Raw genomic sequence first — 20,476 nt, forward strand, 5'->3', positions numbered from 1 at the left:
CGGTGATCTGCTTAGATTATCTGTTAGGGCTTAAAGTTGTTAATTGAAATTTTTTTTACAGAAAATATAAAAATTTTAAAATCTTAATACATGTGTTATGTGTATATTAAAAAAAAATTAAAACTTTCACTAATAGTAACTAAGGGTAGCAACGGGATGCGTAGGGGCGGATTTTTGCTCTACCCGATTCCGCCCCGCCCTACAATAATCCGTATCCTGCTCTTACCTGTGGGTAGTAAAAAATTGAACCCTAACTCGTCTCCGCGGATACCCGCCCCTATAATTATTAAAATTCAATAAATAAAATTAAATTTCAAAATGTATATAACTATCATCACATACATAACATAAATTAAAATTAAAATAAAAATTTAAATATGATACAATATTATTAATCATTTTACTAATTATTTTACATATATTATATATATATCGAGGCGGATATTACCTAAACCCGATCATGCCCTGCCCCGTCCAAGAATCTGCTCCGGTAAAAACCCGCTCTGGTGCAGCGGGACGGGTAATTACCCACTCCGAACAAATAGGGATGGAGTAGGTACCCGCCGGTTCAGGTGGAGTTACCATCCCTAATAGTAACCTTAAATTATATCTTAGTTAATTTTAATAGCAATTAAGTGTAGGCAAGCACGGCATTAATATGTTTGAAGTAGACATTTAAGGCAAAGCCAAAAGTGATTACATTGATTACTTCTCAAGCTAAAGTAGTTAGTATAATTATTAGTGAAATTTTCATTCTTTATTTCTGATCCTTTTCCTGCCCAAAGTCAACTATTCATTGTGCTTAGTCTGTGAACACTATAGACTTGTTACTTATTAGTGAGGAACTCTAATAAAGAACAAATTAAAAAAAAAAAAGGTACATAACTTGTACAGGGCAGGCCAACAAGTATTCAACCTATCATAAGTTTTGTATAAAATATTTACTTTGAATATTTTTACTACACAATTATTTTAAACTTAAACAATATATTTTTTATTTTAAATATTCTTATCTAGGGCATTGGTTAAGAGTTTGCCACATGAAATTTGGGATAACGGGCTTGCCAAAACATGATGGTAATAAAATATTGGAAATACCAATATAATAGTCCAGTTAGAGCTGGCAATTCATACTCTACCCGCGAGTACCTAACCCAGTCCAATCCGTTTGGGTAGGATATGCTACCCAACCTACTGCGGATAGGGTAGGGTACAGTCTGGGTATGCCTGCGGGTAGGGTAAAGTACGGGTTTAGGGTGTACCCTACCCTACCCTACTCGCACCTCATATATAACATATTTTTATTAAAAAATAAGTATATAGTGAAAAAAGTGAGAGTTGAACCCACAACCTCCCTTATGTAATGACTTACAATAAGTGAACAACTACTAAACTAGTTAGTTAATTTAATAATTTAAAGCATTAGTTTTTTATTTTTTATGTTATTAATATATATAAAATTTAATATTTCTGCGAATAGAGTAGGATAGGATAGGGTTTAGAACTTTAGGGTGCGAGTAGGGTTAGGGTTGAGAGATTCTCAACCTGCAGATAGGATAGGATAGAGTTTTAATAAAATTTTTAACCCGCGGATAGGGTTAAAGTAGAGTCCAAACCCTACCCTACCCTACCCATTGCCAGCCTTAAGCCCAGTGTTATGTCCTAGTTTTATCCTCATAAACTAACCTAGTTAACCTCTAATCTAAGATACAATAAACCTGAAAGATAGAATGCCCTCAATATTAATTTACATATCCTACATAAATTCCTAGAAGGAGTTAAAATGTCAAGAAACTGAAAGATTGAATATAATATAATTATTTACTCCTGCTTCATATTTTACATTTATTTTTTAACAATGCCAAAGGATACAATTTACAATGGGTTGATGCACTATCTCAATTTGCTTGGAGTTTATGGCAAAGCGCTTGCCATATATATCTTCTAGGAAGCACAATATAAAAACTTCAACTTCAAAAATCAACAAAAATCATGTTATTCAAGCACAAGAACTGTAAGAAATAGGATCCGCTCTGTGATTACCCTGCATTTTGAAAAGGAAAAATTCAAGTCAATCATTCCCCAGGCTCTAAATAATAGGAGCTTGTACCAGATTCCGCACTGCATTATCTCCATGATAGGGTGTGCTGCTCATGATGACAAACCTGTATGGTGCATCTCCATGTCACATCCCAGTCCCTTTGACAAACCAGAAATACGGATAACGCTACCGGAGAAGGAGTGGCCAGAGTTCTTTAATACAATATCTACACTGTTCAGAATATTAGTCTGATTGAAACATCAAATTAACATTGTGTAAAAATTGGACCTGCATAATTTGTGCAGCTTTTAGTGATTAGGGGCCAAACCAAAGAGGGAAACCAGTCTAAGTTAAGATTCTTTCACTTGAATTATCTACCTTTTTATGTACATTTATAATCAAGATAGTTCAAGGGATTCCATTGGAGATGACCAATGCCGTAACAGCGCTTCTACAGTTAACCTCCTTGTTGCACTAAGCATTGAGATGAAAAAACGGCAACCGTCAATTTTGTACTCTTCAAGAGGGTTTCTGTGCCCAAAGCTCCTTATATTCACCTGCCACAAATCAGATAATAAGCCTAAATCTGCTAAGGAAGGCAAAAGGATTCATTAGAACAAAGGGAGAATTTACCGCAGAGCTGAGCCGATTCATGTTTACAAGGTGATCTCTCCAGAAGCAATCAAGAGTTTTCAAAAGAACAGCTCTCTGTATTTCATAAAATATCAAATATAGTGGTTAGTTATAGTTTTACATTACAAGAGTAAAGCAATTGAATAGTATCTGACCTCAATTTCCTTGACATATTTATCTTCATAACCAGACTCTTCAACAACATTTAGATATGAAGCAATTAGAAAATCTCCAAGATATTTCCGGAGGAGATTAGATGTTGTCCGATACTTCCCGTTCCTGCATTAGATGTCAGTTTGTTCTACAACTCAATATATTGGATTTTCACATCTACAGTAAAGCAATTAACTCACTCAATTAGATCATCAGAGCAAATAACAAGCCAACGTCTCAACGAAGAACTTTTCCTGCGGATTCCCCTGAATGCATTTGGAGGTGTGGGCAGATTTGGAAGGGAAAAGTTGACAATATCAATGGAACCCGCATCATTCAGTTGCCCAAGTGAGTTTAACAAAGAGTCGTCGGTGATCCCTCCAAAAGATTCTGTGGCATTCAACATTAGATGGTTTTGAGCAGAAAAATGATAATCAAGAGGACATAACATTTGTTAAACAGAATGGAAACGCCATAGTTGCAATTTGTAATGACTTACCATGAAGCAGCTTTCCACCAATTGTCATAAACTCTTTCAAGAGCTTACTCAAACTCCAGGTACATGGATGCTACAAATCCATTCAATGTTATAATAAATAAAAGGAAGTGATGACCAGAGAAACATACAAGAAGCTAAAGGGAAAGCTGAACCACCTTCATTGGATTGATGTTACTGAAGACAATCTCATCCACAACTGCTTGCAGGTACCTATAAGTGACATTCTTTAGATTATGAAGGGGGACTCGAAGAAAAGTGATTGAAGAGAAAGAAGAATACATCTTGATCACCAAAACTAGAAAAAAACCAGTAACAAACTTAAAGTAAGCATAAACCACTCAAGAACTTAGTTTCAACTCCCAAATGTACATGCTTAATCATCCCTGAAAGATACCCATAGAGGACAAGCAAAAGAATTTTGATGTTTGAGAATTTAAAGTGACTTACTGGAATATGTGTTGGGAACAGCTTTCATCATCTCCAGTCAAGATCAACTGCCTTAGATCATAAACATGCTTTCGCTGTACCTGATAAAATAAAATAATAATAATAGAGAAAAAATCAGTTGATAGATGATTAGTAGACTTTAATGTTCCATCAGAATGTCCAATTTTGGAGAACAGTGAAATTTATTCCATAAATCTGACAAAGGTTAAGAATTGTGTCAGACAAATTTAGTTCTACACATTTTTTAAAAAGAACACAGTTGCCCATGGTAACAAATATTAACAACAAAAATAATAGTAAGCCTAATTTGGTAAAACAGACTTTCACCAATTTGAATCAACCAAGAATATTATGACAACATGCTACAAAGTAATTACTTAACCAACTATGTCTTTGAAATGTCTCCTCGTGAGTAACAAATATTAACAACAAAAATAATAGTAAGCCTAATTTGGTAAAACAGACTTTCACCAATTTGAATCAACCAAGAATATTATGACAACATGCTACAAAGTAATTACTTAACCAACTATGTCTTTGAAATGTCTCCTCGTGAGTAACATACCTCCAATACTTCATCAAATTCAACTAGGCTCTTTCTTATGCTGAAGAAGAACTTCTCTGCATTGATTTGCAACCCCAAGAGCTGTACATATGTGATGATTCCAGATAGGCGCGGGAAGATTACATTCATCGTCGCAACGAATATTTGCATTAAATAAAATTAGAAAACAAGATGGCATGGGAAAAAGCAAACAAACAATTGGAAGAAAGAAATTCAAATATTTCACTGTGTGTCATGAAAGAAGAAATGTCATTATATGAGAAGAGTAAAAGCACAGATTCAGACATCTTCCCTATTCCCAAAATCAAATATATCCTAATGAATGACAATGTTAATAAGTAGATTATAACCTGCTTCACAATGGCATCACCCTCAATTGGCATATCCTCATCATTTGTAATCTTTGATATAAGTCTGACAGCCCATTCCGTATCAAAATTGAACTTTTGAAACATCTCGTCCTGCAAGCTGTAACAACGATAATGTTAGAATTGTTGACAGCTGTTAATTAGTAAAATAGACTCATCCAGTCTACCACAAGAAACCCAGATGTAAACAAACAAAATGAGGAGCAGAAAACATTTAAAAATTTAGGCATAAGATTCAGTCCTTATCTTTTGCAGAGAACGGGGATACAGATCCAAACCTATACCTCATTGAAACATCTATTCATAAAAACAATAGTTGTGTTTGTTGCAATGGCATTTTGTATTTCAAACAAAACTTCACATACTCCTAATACCTAACATCTAACTAATCAAAGGCCAATCATTATTAATATAAAGTGAAGCCCGACATGGTCACGTTAATTACAAGAAATACAGTGATTGTCTGATTGAATTCACTTTGTTATTTTAATACTAAAATAATCATAAATGCTAAAGGAGATAGATCCGAATAATCATTATCCATGAGTAAGAATGAGCATCTACTTTTTAGTTTTTTTTAAGTTGACAAGAATTGTTTAGATTTCAATTCATATGAAAATCATTAACAGTGGCAGTAGTGGTACGCTACCTAACCATAAATCGTGTTGAACCTGGATCTCCCTGCCTTCCTGCTCTGCCACGGAGCTAAAGTGAAGATTACAAAATGTATTATCAAAATGTGAACACAACATAGGGCTGGGACTGTGACAAAATATGTATTGACATTAATAAATATAAACAATGATACAATTCACGCCAAAATGATGTTTGCTAATTAGAAATTTAGGATATTATTGTTAGACATATAATCATTCATGTGCTTTCATCTAATAACTTAAACTTTTGTGATAAATGGTTTCATGACATGATATCAGAGCTTATGCCCAAAAGGTCAAGAGTTCAATATTTTGTTAATCCCAAAAAGAAAGAAACTCTTGCATGAGGAGACACGTTAGATATATAATTATGCATGTGCCTCTACCTAATAACTTAAGCTTTTGGAATAAGTGGTCCTATGACAATTATGCCGCAAGCTTCGGAGAAGCCTTGGACATCTTGTTGGATGCATGAGAAACACTTATTGCTGGAATTATGACTGTGGTGTTTTATATGACATTTTGACACCAAATTTAAAATTCCTTACAGGAGGCAGCAAATGAAAAAAGAATTAAAAGAACCCTTCAGCCAAGCCAAAAAGTAAATATCTTTTAAGCTGAAATCATATTAACATAATTATTTGTGCAAACTAAAATACGTAAATAAGCAATTATTGATTATTAGATTACATATATAGGTATCCTTTTTTCTTTTGCAAATTTAGGATGATTGATCATCAAGATAATATCAGATACCTCAAATGATTTGTTGATAACATTCAATGTTTATGTAAAGCTATTCAATACAATAAGTATATAAACTTAATTCTACATAAAATGAAAATATTTCCCATACAATATTTTTAACAACACACGGGTTTTTCCCCCATAAATCTGTAAATCTTGGGTGGGGAGAGGTTAAGGTGAAACAGCTTTTCTTCAGAGAAATTTAAAATTTTATCTGAAATTAACAATTTCTAGAAGGGTCAAATTGGATGCTTAATTGTAAACATCTTCCCCTTTTTCCCTCATTAGTCATCCAAGTCGAAGAATACAATAAAAGGCCATTCCTAGATCTAATATATTAGTATTTAGACCATTACTATGCTTAAGTTACCTACCTGGTTATCTATTCTCCGGGACTCGTGTAAAGATGTACCAATTACATGAAGGCCACCAAGCCTTTTAACTTCAGAGCCTTCATGCAAACAGTGCTCTTCACAATCCTTCAGAACTGACACATAGGCAAGTGCTACTGTTGGACCAAGAGGGTAAAATTCAGAATCTTCATTAGCAAGCTCCTCCAGCTCCTTAAAACTATATGACAGACTAAATTCAATAGCCTCTGTGATAAAGGATTTAGCCTTCTGATATGTCCAGTTTCTACCCTCACTTTTCGAGACATATTTGGCTGAATAATTCATGTTGCAAATATAAAATCTTTTGAGTTAAAAACATGAACTTATTACTAAAATGAACAGAATGACATCTTGTATGAAAGAAAGGAGAAGGGGGGGGGGGTTGAGGAGAAAAGATACTGACCCATTAAGGTTGCCTTAGCCAGTAAGGCCATTGATGATGATCCAACCTTTATCTTTGGAAGCACCTATAATCAAAGATTCGTTAAAAACCGTATTTTCCAAAATATAAATTAAATATCAATATGTAACACTACCTGTTGCGAAACCGTCTCACTAGCAAGTTCAACATTTGGATCCTGTTGTGTCAATAAATGAATTATGCTATCCTCTATAATTTCTCTGGCAAGAATCTACACACATAAGAAAAACTGCCACTTATAAGATCCAGTTCATGCCAAAGTGAACATATGTCATACAAACATGACGTCAACCAACCATAGAAGAGATGCAAATGATCTCACTTTTCTTGACATCCAAGAAATCAAAGACAATATTATAGGGTTCTCACAGAACATTGAGGATGGAAGACTCAAAAACGACTAATCTTACTAGCACACTTACTTTTGGATTTCCTCCAAGGATTATATCTGTGCCCCTGCCTGCCATATTTGTAGAGATGGTAATGGCATGTTTGCGTCCTGCCTGTGCAACAATTTCAGCTTCTCTTGCAGCATACTGAATTAAACGAAAGAGGGATTGTGGTGAGAGGCAAAACTTGAAACACATATGCGCGTGGGCATGCATGTGCATTATCTAGGATTAAAATGAAAGAGATAGACAGAGCATATGCTTCTGAAGAGACTAACAAGTTATACTTTCACAAACCTTGGGTCGAGCATTCAGGACATTGTGGGGAATATTCCACTCCCAAAGCAGACCAGCCAAAAGTTCAGAATTTTCTACACTGCATACGAAAAAGAGATCAGATACTAACTATTCTCCAAGCTACCAATTACTCAAAAGCTTTTGCACAGACAAAAACAAATTTAATATATAACTCATATTGTATTCAGTAAACAAAGGTGTACCAAAACTTAGAGCAAGACTTCCATAGAAAATAAAATAGAAGCATAAATTCATTAATGCAAAGATAGAATTTAGAAACATTCTTCTGAAACTAATAGACAACAATAATTAGAACTGCCACAATGCTTACCTAGTTGTCCCAACTAAGATAGGACGGCCTTGTCTAAACATATATTCAACTTCTCGGCGAACTTGCTCCCATTTCCCACGAGCAGTCTAAAGCAACAGATTAAAAGAACAAACTTATGCCTTGAAGAAATAATCATTTACTATTATTGAAAAATAATCATTTACTATCATAGTGAATATTAGATGTCCTACGGCGAAAGCTTGAATAGGAAGATCTTTACGAATATTAGGAAGATTTGTGGGCACTTCAATGACTGGCATCTGGAACATTTTTATGAATTCTCTCTCCTGTGGTGATAGATATATCAAGCTTACATATATTGCACATGAATTATGATAGATGACAACTTATGCAATGCTAAAACTATATAAATCTTTACTTCTGTTTTTGCAGTCCCAGTCATTCCTGACAATTTTGGATAGAGCTTGAATAATGACTGGTAAGTGATTTGTGCCACAACAACGGAATCTGCCTGTGCAGGGTTAAAACATTGAAACATAGAATCAAATAGTTTACCAAAAAAAAAAAAAGAAGCAAACAGTTATGACCAAATGAGCATCATGAAACCCAACGTATACCTGAATCTTCAAACCTTCCTTTGCCTCCACAGCCTGGTGAATCCCCTCAGACCATCTCCGTTTCTCTTCAACTCTTCCTGTCAGCTGAGAGTTTTCAAGGGTATATTAATTATATCATCAGATTCTCAAGAAATGCATCACAAAAGAAAAAAATTGTTAGGTTATTTATGAAAGTGATGCACTGCTATCGGAAAATAAAATCTGCATAATATTAAAAACAAAAAGAAATCTCAAAATATTACCTCATTGATAATTAAAGCCTTCCCATCTCGGACTATGTACTCCACATCTCGGCGATAGAACTCTTTAGCTTTTAAAGCGTTCATCACAAACCTGGGGTAACTCAGCTCTCATTACTCGTGTAAGGAATAATCCAATTCCAATTTGTTAGTCAGAATTATCCCAGAATCCAGCTAATATTCAATTAGTATGGCAATTATGATGGTAATGGTGATGATTAGTTTAAATTATCATCAAAATATGAAACATGGATCTCACACCTAAGCCCTAAACACTCCCCACCTTTGTTTTACGACAGGGATTTCATAAAAAGTTAGTACAACCAAAGTGAAATGAATATATTTCAAATTCAATATTAAAGCATGTGAATATTACCTAGCCCAGGGATCATTTTCATCCCAAAGGTCATTGGTTTCAAGAGCCATTTCAGCAAGAGCAATTCCTTCCTCAGTCAACTCCACTGACTGATTTTTAAGCTCCACGTTATAATGCTGTTAAGAAAATAAAATATGTTTATAGAACTATTTTGTTGAATAGTCCAACTTAATTCCTTAGAATGGCGAAAAAGAAAAAAACTAAGATAATGATTAATGATACAATAAATTACAAGATAATGAACTCACAGTGCCCTGCACAAGCAGTTCAGCTACTTTTGCAGCAACAGGATATCGTGCAGCATCTTTACTAGCCTGCAATACAGGAGGAGGACCAAGTGATCTGTCATTGAGCTCGTTCAGTTTAAATGATCATTCAACCTGGATAACGAAGGAGATGATGACAAGGAACAATAAAAATGGAAAGTTAAGCTTACCTCACCGCTGATTAACAAAGGATTTCTTCCTTCATCTATCAGGACAGAATCCACTTCATCAACAATTGCAAAATGAAATGGCTTTGGCCTGATTTCATTTATAATAGTAACTAGTAACAATCCCATCATATTCCCAAAAAAATAAATAAAGAAATAAACTTTTAAGTTCTGTTTAAGTAATATATTCTACCATCTCATCACAAGGTCTTCCCTATTTCCAGCAAGATTATCTCGTAAATAATCAAAGCCAAGTTCCTAAGGCAAGAAGGTGATAGAAGGAACAGATTAAGCAAGCACTGTAAATAAATGTAAGTATAAAAACAAAAGGAATAAATAATAACACTTTGAATAACTTAGAAGTGTAGTTACAGAGTTATTGGTATATGTTATATCACATCTATAGTTGGATCTCCGCTCTGCAGCATTCATCCCCTTCTGCACATGCAGAAAAACCAGAAAATAAATTCAACATAGTCATGCTATGATTTTATGAGTTGCATCATAAAATTAGTAACAAATCAGGCCAATTTTCTCTGGTCTAGCCTACCCCCAAGACACACATAGTACATACGCGGAAAAACTTCACTACCAGCACAGGAAACTTACCTGAATAAGGCCTACAGAAAGACCTAAGAAGCAATGAACACGCCCCATCCATTCAGAATCACGCTGAGCTAAATAATCATTGACGGTTACCACTGCAAATAAATCAAAAGACCATATCAACCATTTTTCTTTTATTTTATGCAGAGCCAAATGTTAGCCTATCCCCTGGAGAAATTGCTCAACCAATCAAAGCTTATCAATAATACATACCATGAACACCCTCACCAGTGAGGGCATTAAGATACGCTGCTAACGTGGAAACCAACGTTTTCCCCTCCCCTGTTTTCATCTCGGCAATTGACCCATCATGCAGCACTGCCCCACCAATAATCTAGCCATACAAAAACCTCATAAGGAACAATTCAATCAACTACATTGAATTGATCGTGCCTGAACATCAAAATGTTCATAAATACACAATGCAATGCATGTACAAAAGAAATGACAGAGTGATCTTGCCTGAACATCAAAATGGCGCATCCCAAGCTTCCTCCTTGCAGCTTCACGAACAACAGCAAACGCCTCTGAAAAAAGAAAAACCGATACAATCACATCAAAGAACACATTTTAAAGACCAATAAACAATGGGAAAATATTAAAAAAGTAAGAGATTGAACCAGCTTGAATATCTCCAAGGGTCTCGCCACGTCCGAGCCTCCTGCGAAACTCCTCCGTCTTGGCCGTTAACTGTTCGTCGGAGAGTTTCTGAATGTGGGGCTCGAAGGAGTTAACAGAGCTAACAAGGCGGTAGTAATCACGAACAACCCAGTAGTTCAAGCTCATGAAATCGTTGAGACTCTTTCTAATACTACCTAGCGTCCCCTAGAAACCAAACAAGTCACAGATACAAAAAGGAAGAGTTAGTTAATTGTTTTCACTTTACACAGGCATTTCGTCGAACAGGTAACGAGCACAGAGCGAGTGGACCTTGGAAGGGGCAAGGGCGGCAACAACGGGGGCGCGTGTGAAACGACGTCGTATGATGGGAGGGAAGGAGGAAGGATGAGAAAGAGAAGAGGGTGGAATGAAGGAGGAGCCATTGGCGTCGGTGTGTGGAGGTTTGACGGCGAAGGAAGGGGCATATGAGAACGCCGGCACGGTGGTGGCCATAACCGATATGCAGCTGACTGGCTTAGACTGTTAAAACTGAATAATGAAAAGGAAATGAACTGAAAATAATCGAAGTTATCTTTCACTTCTGTTGTCGGATAAGGTTTTTTTTTTTTTTTTTCTTTATAAGAAATTTACTAACCAACTTCTTAAAGGAATATCTTAAAATTTAAAAATTTTAGTTAAGAAATTAAGAGAACTTTAACTCGAATCAGGCTTCAAGAATTGGGTAAAAAATTTACATATGAAGGTGGGACGAGTGATATAAGCAACTATTAAAGGTATACAAATTGAAAATTGGGTGCGATTTGTGTTTAAAAAATTAAAAAAATTTAAATTTGATTTATGTACCTCTTAAAAATTGAACGGTCTAATTTTTATTCTTTAAATTAAATCATTATATATTTTAATAAAATATTACAGAAATTTACTATTTAAAAAAATATCATTGTTAATCTAATTTTAAAAATAAAAATGTGTCAAGAATTTTTAGTTGAGTATTTTAATTTTTTAATCAATAATTATGTCAAATTTTAATAAATATTAATTTTTATCGTTATTTAAAAAAGACATAATATTTTTTTAAAATTTTAAAAAAATTTAGATAAAGTATAAAAATCAATAATTTAATGTAAAAATTGATTTAGTAATTAAAATTTGTTATAAATGAAAACATCTTACTAAAAAATTTTAAAAAATTTATTTGAAGTATTACTCTTAATTTTCATTATATGTTTTAAAAATTTGAAATTTTTTTCCGATTAATTATCACTTTTCACCGTCAGAAACTCGGATTAAGATCATGTGATTATGTGCTTTTTACGGGAAAAGATTAAAACAGTAGATTCCTTCCTTCTTTCTTTTATTGTCAGCAACTATACTCTCAACAAAAATAAAGGAAAAAAGAAAAAGAAGAAGAAAACCAAAACAACAGTGGGGGAGTCAGTGGCATATACAATGCAAAGTTTTTTTTTTTTTTCAGTATCTCCCAATTTCAATTTGACAGACTAAAAATTAATTTGTCACGGATCAAAATTTTATTTAAATGTTTGTCATTAGATAATAAATTTGACTGTTTTGTCGATTTTTAACAAATTAATGGTGGTTCGATATCTAGTGGTCTGGGAGCGAAACATACGTACCAATTTTCTAAAAGTGCATTAAAGTGTCTTCGATTAAACGGATATCGGGAATAAAGATAAATTAAAATTTATAAATTGGTAAAAAAACGAAAAGATAAAATTTTCAAAAAAAAAATGTGCTGAAAACGAAAAAATTTGCGTTGATAATAAAGGAAAGCAGTAAAATGCCTTTGACTGGGTCAAAGGGCTTTCACATGAAAATCTAAAATGCAGAGAAATGTAAATTGGACAATGAAGATAAAAGATACTTGAAAAATAAAATTTACAAGAAGATAAATTGAAAGAAAGAAAACATGGAAGGAACCCTACAGAAAAGTTACTCGATCGCAGACTCAGGAATTCTGAGATGTGAGTGTGCTTGAGTGTTTTCTGAGTTAAAGTTCCAACCTCTATTCCGTAACTGACAACTAATTACAATTAATTACAAAAATCACAGTCTTGAATGCATACTCCTTGGTAACCGTTCCCGACATTTGGCTATAAATATTTCCCATGATTTTCTCGCGTGATGAAAGTCTCTAACTTCTCCACTATCATAACTGCTCAATCTACTTATTCGAATATCTTGTTCGATTACCTGTCTCGAAAATCTTGTTCGATTTGGCCTGTTCGATTTGGCCTATTCGATGTAATAAAGTAAAGAGTAAATGCCATTTCCGGTCCCTAACCATTTACCCGATGAACTTCCCACCCCTAAGAAATCTAAATACCCAAATCGATCTCTATCTATTTAGATATCTGTACATTCCAGTCCCTGCAACCGGTTCCGAGCAAGTCACTTGCTGATGTGTTAGTAAATTGTCCACATGGGTTTCCCTTCTTCATAATTGGGACAAATCGCCCATGTAACTTTGTTGAAACGTTGCGTTTCATTATGAGCGTTATTGCATAAAACACCTTCCTCTCCCTCTTCATTTACATTTGGCCCTAAGTTTGAAACATTTCTCCTTCCCTCCAAAAGAGCATTACGTTGAGGACGTGCGAGCGTGCTGCACCATTGCGTAGGAAGACATTGACTGCATTTGGTAAGTTTCTTTGAAACGGTAAGGAATGTTTCGTTCTCTTCTACTTACTTTATCTTTCACTGTAGTCAAGTTGAGGAGTGTGTCAGATAGTGGGAGTGAAATTAGTTTTGATAACTCAGTTCTCCTCTACATGGTGATTATGGGTGGATGGGGTGAAGCACTAGCTTTGTTTGATGAGTTAGGGTTGTTGCGAAACTATCATAGTGATGTTAACTTTAAAAGTTTCTACCTTTGTGTTTACTGATGAGTTAAGAATTCTTAACTGATAGACATTATAGTCTATTTGCTATTGATTAAGTTTGAAATTTAGCTCTGTTACTAAGTTGTGGTTTGAATTTTTACAGATGTTTGTGTTTGTTGTCACTGTTTTTCATCATGGTGGAAAACTCAAGAAAGATCCAGATGGAGTGTTACGGTACGTAAATGGAAAGATTGAGAAATTTCCACCCATGGATGTTGATTTTGTCAACAAAAAGAATTTGGAAGAACTCTTCAGGGGATTAGATTATCTAGAATACAAAGAAATTTACTGGCTTGATCCAACAGCAAGAAACTTGGAGTTTGGGCTTCATATCCTTAAGGGTGACCAGGATATTAATGACATGTGTGAAGCCACCCTAAGTTGTCCAGATAGAAATGAGTTCTACATCTACTTTGAACACCCGGTAAGTCAACCAATGGTAGTCGAACCAGAACCAGAACCAGAGGAAGAGCCCGTTGTGGTCACAGATGAATCCTCATCGGATGACGGATACGAGAGTGCCGAGGATGAGATCTACAAGCCTCTTCCTCCTGGTTATGAGACTGATAGTTAGTGATATTGAGTCACCAAAAAGACATGAAAAAAATAAAAAAAAAAAGCATCGGTGTCTCCATGAAACAAGAAGAAGCAGTCACCTAAGAAAAATGGTAAGAAATCATCAAAGAGGTATACCGGAAGGAGGAGAAAGAGACATGTGCTATACGGTGAATCTAGTAAAGGAAATCGAACTGAGACACCTCCTAGTGGGTTGGGTTCTGCCCAAGGGCCAGTAGAAACAGATATGGGAGGTCCAGCAATGGTTAATGAGAAGAGTGACAGTGATGACTACAACTATGAATATGCTTCCAAAGAATGTCATATCCCAGTATCTTCTGAGGATGAGAGGATAATGCACGAACTTGATTTCAATGAAGAAAATGAATATGGAGAGGTTCAGTTTGAGCTTGGAATGCAATTTTCGGGTATGGAGAGATTTAAGAAGGCCTTAAAGGATGTATTTGTCTGGGATGGAAGAGATTGCATGTATATCAAGAATGAGAAGGAGAGGGTCAGGGCTAGATGTGCAGAGGAGAACTGCCCATGGTTGATATACGTGGCAAGGAACTCAAAAACAATGGCATTTGAGATAAAAATATTTTACAACAAGCATACATGTGGAAGGGATTATGGAAGCAACTTGGTTGAGTTAATACTCAAAATGGTCCCTGAAATTTGACCCCGACGCAATTTAGTCCTTAAATTTTCAATTGACTCAAATTGTACCCTGAAATTTTGACCCGTGCCTCAATTGGCCCTTCCGACGTTTTTTCGTCATCAGAAAGCTGACTTGGCAATTTTAAATGACACGTGGCACTGTAACAGTTAGATGACATGGCCAAAATTTTCAAAGCATCAATTTAATCCCTCACAATTTGAACATAAAACCTAACGGTTAGATAAAAAAATTATAAAATAAAATAATAAATTACATAAATATCCTCATCTTCTTCCTCTCACATCTTCTTCGCCTTCTTACATCTTCTTCCAACAACCACCATCCAACAACTATCATTGTTATCATCACACTTACCACTGCACCACCAAGATTTATTATAATCGATTATTAGATCTTAATGATCTTTATAGAAAAAATATGAAATAATTTTGCAAAATGTCATTAATATCCTTTTTCTTTATTATCCTTTTTAAAAAAAAAACCTTGAGTTCTTCCACTAACCTTTTCAGGTGTGGCCATTGGCATTCATGAAGGTTGAGGCGCTATGAATCTTTTCGACAGTAAATTGTTCTCCATATGACCCTTCCTTCATGGCACTCTATCATCTATATATGTAACGAAGCATTGTAATTTGAGATTGCAAATTTTGGGTCTTTCTTTTTTGAAATTTCAACTTTTAAGTTTGTCAAACAAGCATCGACCAAAAATTTTATTTCCATATTTATTAGGACTCCCAAGACTTACTATCCTAGGAGTTAATAGAGACTTGGTGGTTTGAGATTAAAAAGTTAAACATGTGAAAAAAATGAGTCAAATAAAAGAAAGAAAATAGAAAAAATAGCAGTTGTAATAAAAAAAACAAAATACAAGAACTAACATTCTTGACCTTTTGTTGTGTATTCAGTGAGATTATGTTATTTGCAATAGGAGTTAGGGAAGAAACAAATGAAATTGAATCAGGCTTAGTGATGTACAGAAACAGGAGTGAGAGAGAGAATAAAAAAAAAGAGGTAAAATTGAAATTTTTTAAAATAAAACTATTATTTAAAATATTTAAATATAAATATAATTATTATATAATTAATAAAAGGTTTGAATCTTAACCATTAGTTCAAATTTTCAATAGTTATGATTCAAAAGGAATTTTTGGACCACCAAGAACCAAAATATACTTACTCATCTAAGAAAGCTCCTAAACCAAAATCAGGCCTAGATTTTTTTTTTTTTTTTTTATCGACCAAAAAAAAAATCTAAGAAAGCTCCTAGTATGTTTTTTTTTTTTTTTTTTTTGTGACTAAAGCTCCTAGTATGTTAAATACAAAAATTATTTGCCACTAATTAAAATAAAAGTTTATCTATTTTGTGTCTTAAAGAGACATGTTAAGTTTATAAGTTAATAAATTTTTTATTAAAAATATGAAAAAATTTAAATTTTTAATGTATTTATTTATATTTATTAAATAAAAAGATATAAAATTTTTTAATAATAATAAACTTATCATGTATACTTAGTACGTACATTAACTACTATAATTTGAGGGAATTGGCACTGCGCTAGGTTTTATGTTCAAATTGTGAAGGGTTAAATTGATATCTTAAAAAATTTGGCCATGTCATCTAATCGTTACAGTGCCACGTGTTATTTAAAATTGCCAAGTCAGTTTTTCGGTGACGAAAAACGTCCGAAGGGCCAAATTGAGGCTCAGGTCAAAATTTCAGAATACAATTTGAGTCAATTGAAAGTTTAAGTACTAAGTATCGGAGGTCAAATTTCAGGGATCATTTTGAGTATTAACTCAACCTACAAACTGTACAGTAAGTATACAACAGCGTTCAAGTATTACTCAGATCCTGAGCATCACATCATTTGAGAAAATAAAAGAGATTCGGCTGAAACTTGACCTCTCCAACTTGAATAGATGCACGTGGTGGATATATTACCATTTACCACGATAAACCTGAAGGAAAGAAAACTAATGTCAAATTAAACTATCTCACTTGTTGAGAAACAAAAATGAATCTTCTCGTGTATGATTTTAAGCAGAAAAATTATAATAATAATAATAATAATAATAATAAGTGCTACCTTGATAGACTTGTCAGCATATCCAACAAAAAGTTTTCCTTGACAGCTTAAAATAGCCGTTACAACAGAACTGCAAGAAATGGTTCCAAATGCTCTGACATCCAATTCGTCGTCTCCAGCTAATTCCTAAATTCAACAACTTTATCAATGAATTCATGTGTTCATTAAAAACAAAAAATAAAATAAAATATCATACTTAAATTTTGGCAAATTTAAAGCAACTAACAGTGCAAACTAGCATTACTAAGTTCATTTTTTCTCTGTGCTTCCCAAAACACAGCACATTTTGCATCTCTACCTGTATATTTATATTTTTGTCCCAGCCTCCTGTATAAAGGCATTGCCCTTGCATGCTCATAGCAAAAATGGCACCATTATGTAATGATTTGGAACTCATGAACACATCATTTCTCCATACCTAAACAAACAAAGAGATGTTACCCAATGATGTTGGTAGCTAATATGTTGATCAAGTCCATATTTCATATCAAGTGGACTATATTTCATTATTAATCTTCAAGAAACCTTTATGCAGCCGTTCTCATACGCCGCAACAAGCAAATGTCTATCAACAGTAATAGCTAGGATAGACTTCATTTCTCCAGGCATACCTTCCCCTAGCACTGTCAATGGGCTGTGATCGCTAAGATTCCACAACCGAACGGTTCCATCCCAACTACCACTGTAAAGAACCTCATCACACACTACAAGAGTGGAAACTACAGACCTATGACCAGTCATTGTGCACATCAAAGTTCCATCCTGGTAAGAGTACAGAAAACCAAAGAATGAATTTCTCAATGACTATTTTGTTTTAGGGTTGATATAAGTAGACCAAGCAAATGCCAATCTCACCTTTAACAACCAACCTTTTATTGTTCTATCTCCACTTCCAGTGTAGAGACAACGACTTGCTGAAACAGTTAAGGAATGGATACCACTGAAGCGCCAATCCTTCTGCTCATACCATTTCCTTAAGGGGTCTTGCCTGAGAGGAGCAGAAAGCCCCCAGACAAATATGCCCCCTCCATTATCACCACTTACACACAATGGTTCTTTATCATCTACATAAACTATAGCCATGACTTTATCCTCATGACCTTTAAACGTGTGTGAAAGAGAAAAGTCCTACATAAAATTTATATGGATGAAATTAACAATAGAATAAATGAGAAAGAGTTTCCATCGTAATGAGATTATTCTATCTAAAATACAGCCTGTAAAAACCTATCATGTAATTGTGTTTTCAAGTCTTACCAGCAACGACCATACTTTGACAGTTTTATCAAACGAAGAGCTAAACAGATATCCCCCTGCAAAACCACACAAATGCTTATGGAATGGAATATAATTCTTCACTGCATAATCAACTTATATCCTAGCATACCTAACACCATAAGTGAAACTCTGACTGTAACATGGGTAAAGCAACATTAATGCAGAAACTGATCAAGTGCCTAGTTTATGTCGCATTACATGCCATACCAATAATTTATTTATTTGATTGAAGACCCAAGGCTGAATTCATTTCAATAACAATAACAGACATATATTTTATTTTATACCCCAAAACAATAACCCTATTACCTTGTCATCCAATCAAACAGCAAGTGGAATCATGAATTATGATTGATAGAGACGTGTTTAATTTAAGCATGGAATTCATACCGCCAATTGCTAGTCCAGAGATACAATCCAGATGTCCTCGCAGATCTTTAAGTTCAGTCATTCCCTTAGATAAGCTAGCAACCAAATCTGCATCAGGTTTCTCTTCCCCATCAACAACATCTGGTGGCCCATTGTCTTCTTTTTCATTCAACTCACATTGTCCTTGACTGAACTCACCAAAAACCAAGCAGCAACCAGTGCTGCTCCGATTAACCGTAACCTCCAAGTTTTCCAGAAAATCGAATTCAGGTTTGAGTAACATATCCTGAATGCACTTCCGCACATCCACCACACTCATGCGGTTTCCCGGATTCATGTCCAAACATTTGCAAAGTGTCCCCCTCAATGACGGATATTCAGAGCCAAGTTTGTCTTCCAAAACAGAACTAACTTTCTCCGCCCAACAAACATAACTAGCTGATAAGTCAAAGCCATTCTCTTCACTCATTTCAAAGGGAATCTGAGGGAGTGCATCTCCAATGAGAAGCCACAACAGCACACAAGCCAATGACCACACATCTGAGCCATACCCGAACGGATATCTGGAATGCTCATCCTCCGGATTAACAGCAGCATTCTTCTGCAGTAATCGAAACAAAACCTCAGGGCATAAAAAAAGCTCATTTTTTAAACAACCCTTAAACAATCCCTCTTCTTTCTGCCTAACCTTGTTGCCACCAGAAAAACTATACACAGTCTTCCTTCTCATAACCAAAACCTCATTCAAATCAACACAAACACCACCAAGCTCATCGAAAGCAAAGCACGAAGGTCCTAAACAACCAGCAACCAAACCTTCCAAATGCAAAGCCAGCACAGAATCACACACACTCTTCCCAATCACAGCAAAGCTTAAAATCCCATCTTTTTTATCTTCCAATCCCAAACCAAGGAACCCATTCTTCAATTCACCAAACTTCTGCAAAATGCTACCACCATTGTGCCTTTCACACACCAGGTACAATGACCCATCCAATACCTCCACTTCACTCCACAGCCCATAAACCCTAAAAACCCTGCCCTGCCTCACAGAAGCTTCTAGAATCAAAGCTAACTCCTCCCTCACAGCCTCCTTCATCCCCACCAAACATTCCATAATCCTCGCAACATAACTGAACTTAAACTTCGAACAATTCAAAACACGAGGTAAAGAAAAAACAGGAACAAGGCTCAAACACTTGCTATTTCGAGAACAAACACTAACCCTACCCTTCAACGAAGAACTCGAACCAAATTGCCCTCGCAACACAAACCCGCTGGGTTCGGATTCGGGTTCAGGTGGGGACTCCACCGAAACTGCGTCGTGCGGGAGAATCCAGTCCTTCCACTTGGCATAGAACTCGTCGGACCAGAACCGATCTCGAATTACAGACCGATCATCACAACCGTCGATCGTTGACCGTTGAGTCGGTTTCACCGATCGCGAAGAAGAAGAAGAAGAAGATGAAGAGAGGCAAAGCCTGAGAAGGTCGATGTTCTTTGGAAGAGACGAAGGTCCTTGCTCTGAAGAGTACTTAACGAGCTGTGTACACGCCGGGCACCGAATCGTGTTCGGGAACCGCAGCGGAAGCTCCACGAGGCATGCTTCGCAGACGGAGTGACCGCAAGATAGGACCCTAGGGATGGAAACTTGGTCGTCGTAGCGTTCGAGGCACACCGGACACTCCGGCACTTCCATCGCCGGCGGAGTTTTCTGTCTGCGCCGTCGTTTCTGGTTTTGTGCGGAATTTGGAGCGCGAAACGTAAACAGTGTTGATCTAAAACGGCGTCGTTTTCTCCAATGAGCCTTTTTT

The 20,476-nt window shown here is 35.4% G+C and overlaps 1 protein-coding gene across 8 annotated transcripts; it reads right to left on the reverse strand.

The window, feature by feature from the left end:
- Positions 1-1,784: 1,784 nt before the first annotated feature.
- On the reverse strand, positions 1,785-20,361 carry LOC112765351 (protein translocase subunit SECA2, chloroplastic). 8 transcript variants are annotated; one of them, XM_072223558.1, is made up of 35 exons: positions 18,684-20,361; positions 18,273-18,328; positions 17,871-18,143; positions 17,541-17,777; positions 17,314-17,433; positions 17,016-17,141; positions 10,792-10,996; positions 10,634-10,698; positions 10,385-10,505; positions 10,175-10,266; positions 9,938-10,003; positions 9,759-9,823; positions 9,569-9,656; positions 9,381-9,446; positions 9,133-9,248; positions 8,760-8,850; positions 8,518-8,601; positions 8,319-8,411; positions 8,131-8,226; positions 7,940-8,025; positions 7,609-7,687; positions 7,345-7,458; positions 7,038-7,133; positions 6,905-6,968; positions 6,484-6,773; positions 5,356-5,411; positions 4,689-4,806; positions 4,339-4,419; positions 3,774-3,853; positions 3,482-3,536; positions 3,327-3,396; positions 3,028-3,217; positions 2,830-2,953; positions 2,675-2,749; positions 1,785-2,598 (listed from the first exon to the last, which is right to left on the reverse strand). In XM_072223558.1, exons 1-35 carry the CDS (start codon positions 20,359-20,361, stop codon positions 2,440-2,442), a joined length of 5,475 nt encoding a protein of 1,824 aa, XP_072079659.1. In that variant the 3' UTR covers positions 1,785-2,439. The 8 variants fall into 8 exon arrangements, 5 of the variants coding, with proteins under 5 accessions (XP_072079659.1, XP_072079658.1, XP_025667039.1 ...); XR_011875665.1 differs by lacking the exons at positions 17,016-17,141; positions 17,314-17,433; positions 17,541-17,777; ... (1 more) ...; positions 18,273-18,328; positions 18,684-20,361 and adding an exon at positions 11,102-11,530 and having other exon boundaries at positions 1,785-2,044; positions 2,166-2,267; positions 2,420-2,598; XR_011875664.1 differs by lacking the exons at positions 17,016-17,141; positions 17,314-17,433; positions 17,541-17,777; ... (1 more) ...; positions 18,273-18,328; positions 18,684-20,361 and adding an exon at positions 11,102-11,530 and having other exon boundaries at positions 1,785-2,044; positions 2,166-2,272; positions 2,420-2,598.
- Between the last annotated feature and the right edge of the window lie 115 nt (positions 20,362-20,476).

The sequence above is a fragment of the Arachis hypogaea genome, chromosome 17, assembly GCF_003086295.3.
Source record: "Arachis hypogaea cultivar Tifrunner chromosome 17, arahy.Tifrunner.gnm2.J5K5, whole genome shotgun sequence".
NCBI classification, from domain to species: Eukaryota; Viridiplantae; Streptophyta; class Magnoliopsida; order Fabales; family Fabaceae; genus Arachis; species Arachis hypogaea.

Bases quoted from the DNA above. Each gene is read 5' to 3' on its own strand.
- LOC112765351 (XM_072223558.1), bottom strand. From the start codon at position 20,361: ATGGAAGTGCCGGAGTGTCCGGTGTGCCTCGAACGCTACGACGACCAA. The intron at 9,249-9,380 runs GTGAGTTCATTA...TTTTCTTAACAG, and splicing joins AACTGCTTGTGCAGGGCACT to CATTATAACGTGGAGCTTAA. The intron at 7,459-7,608 runs GTTTGTGAAAGT...CGTTTAATTCAG, and splicing joins TCCTGAATGCTCGACCCAAG to TATGCTGCAAGAGAAGCTGA.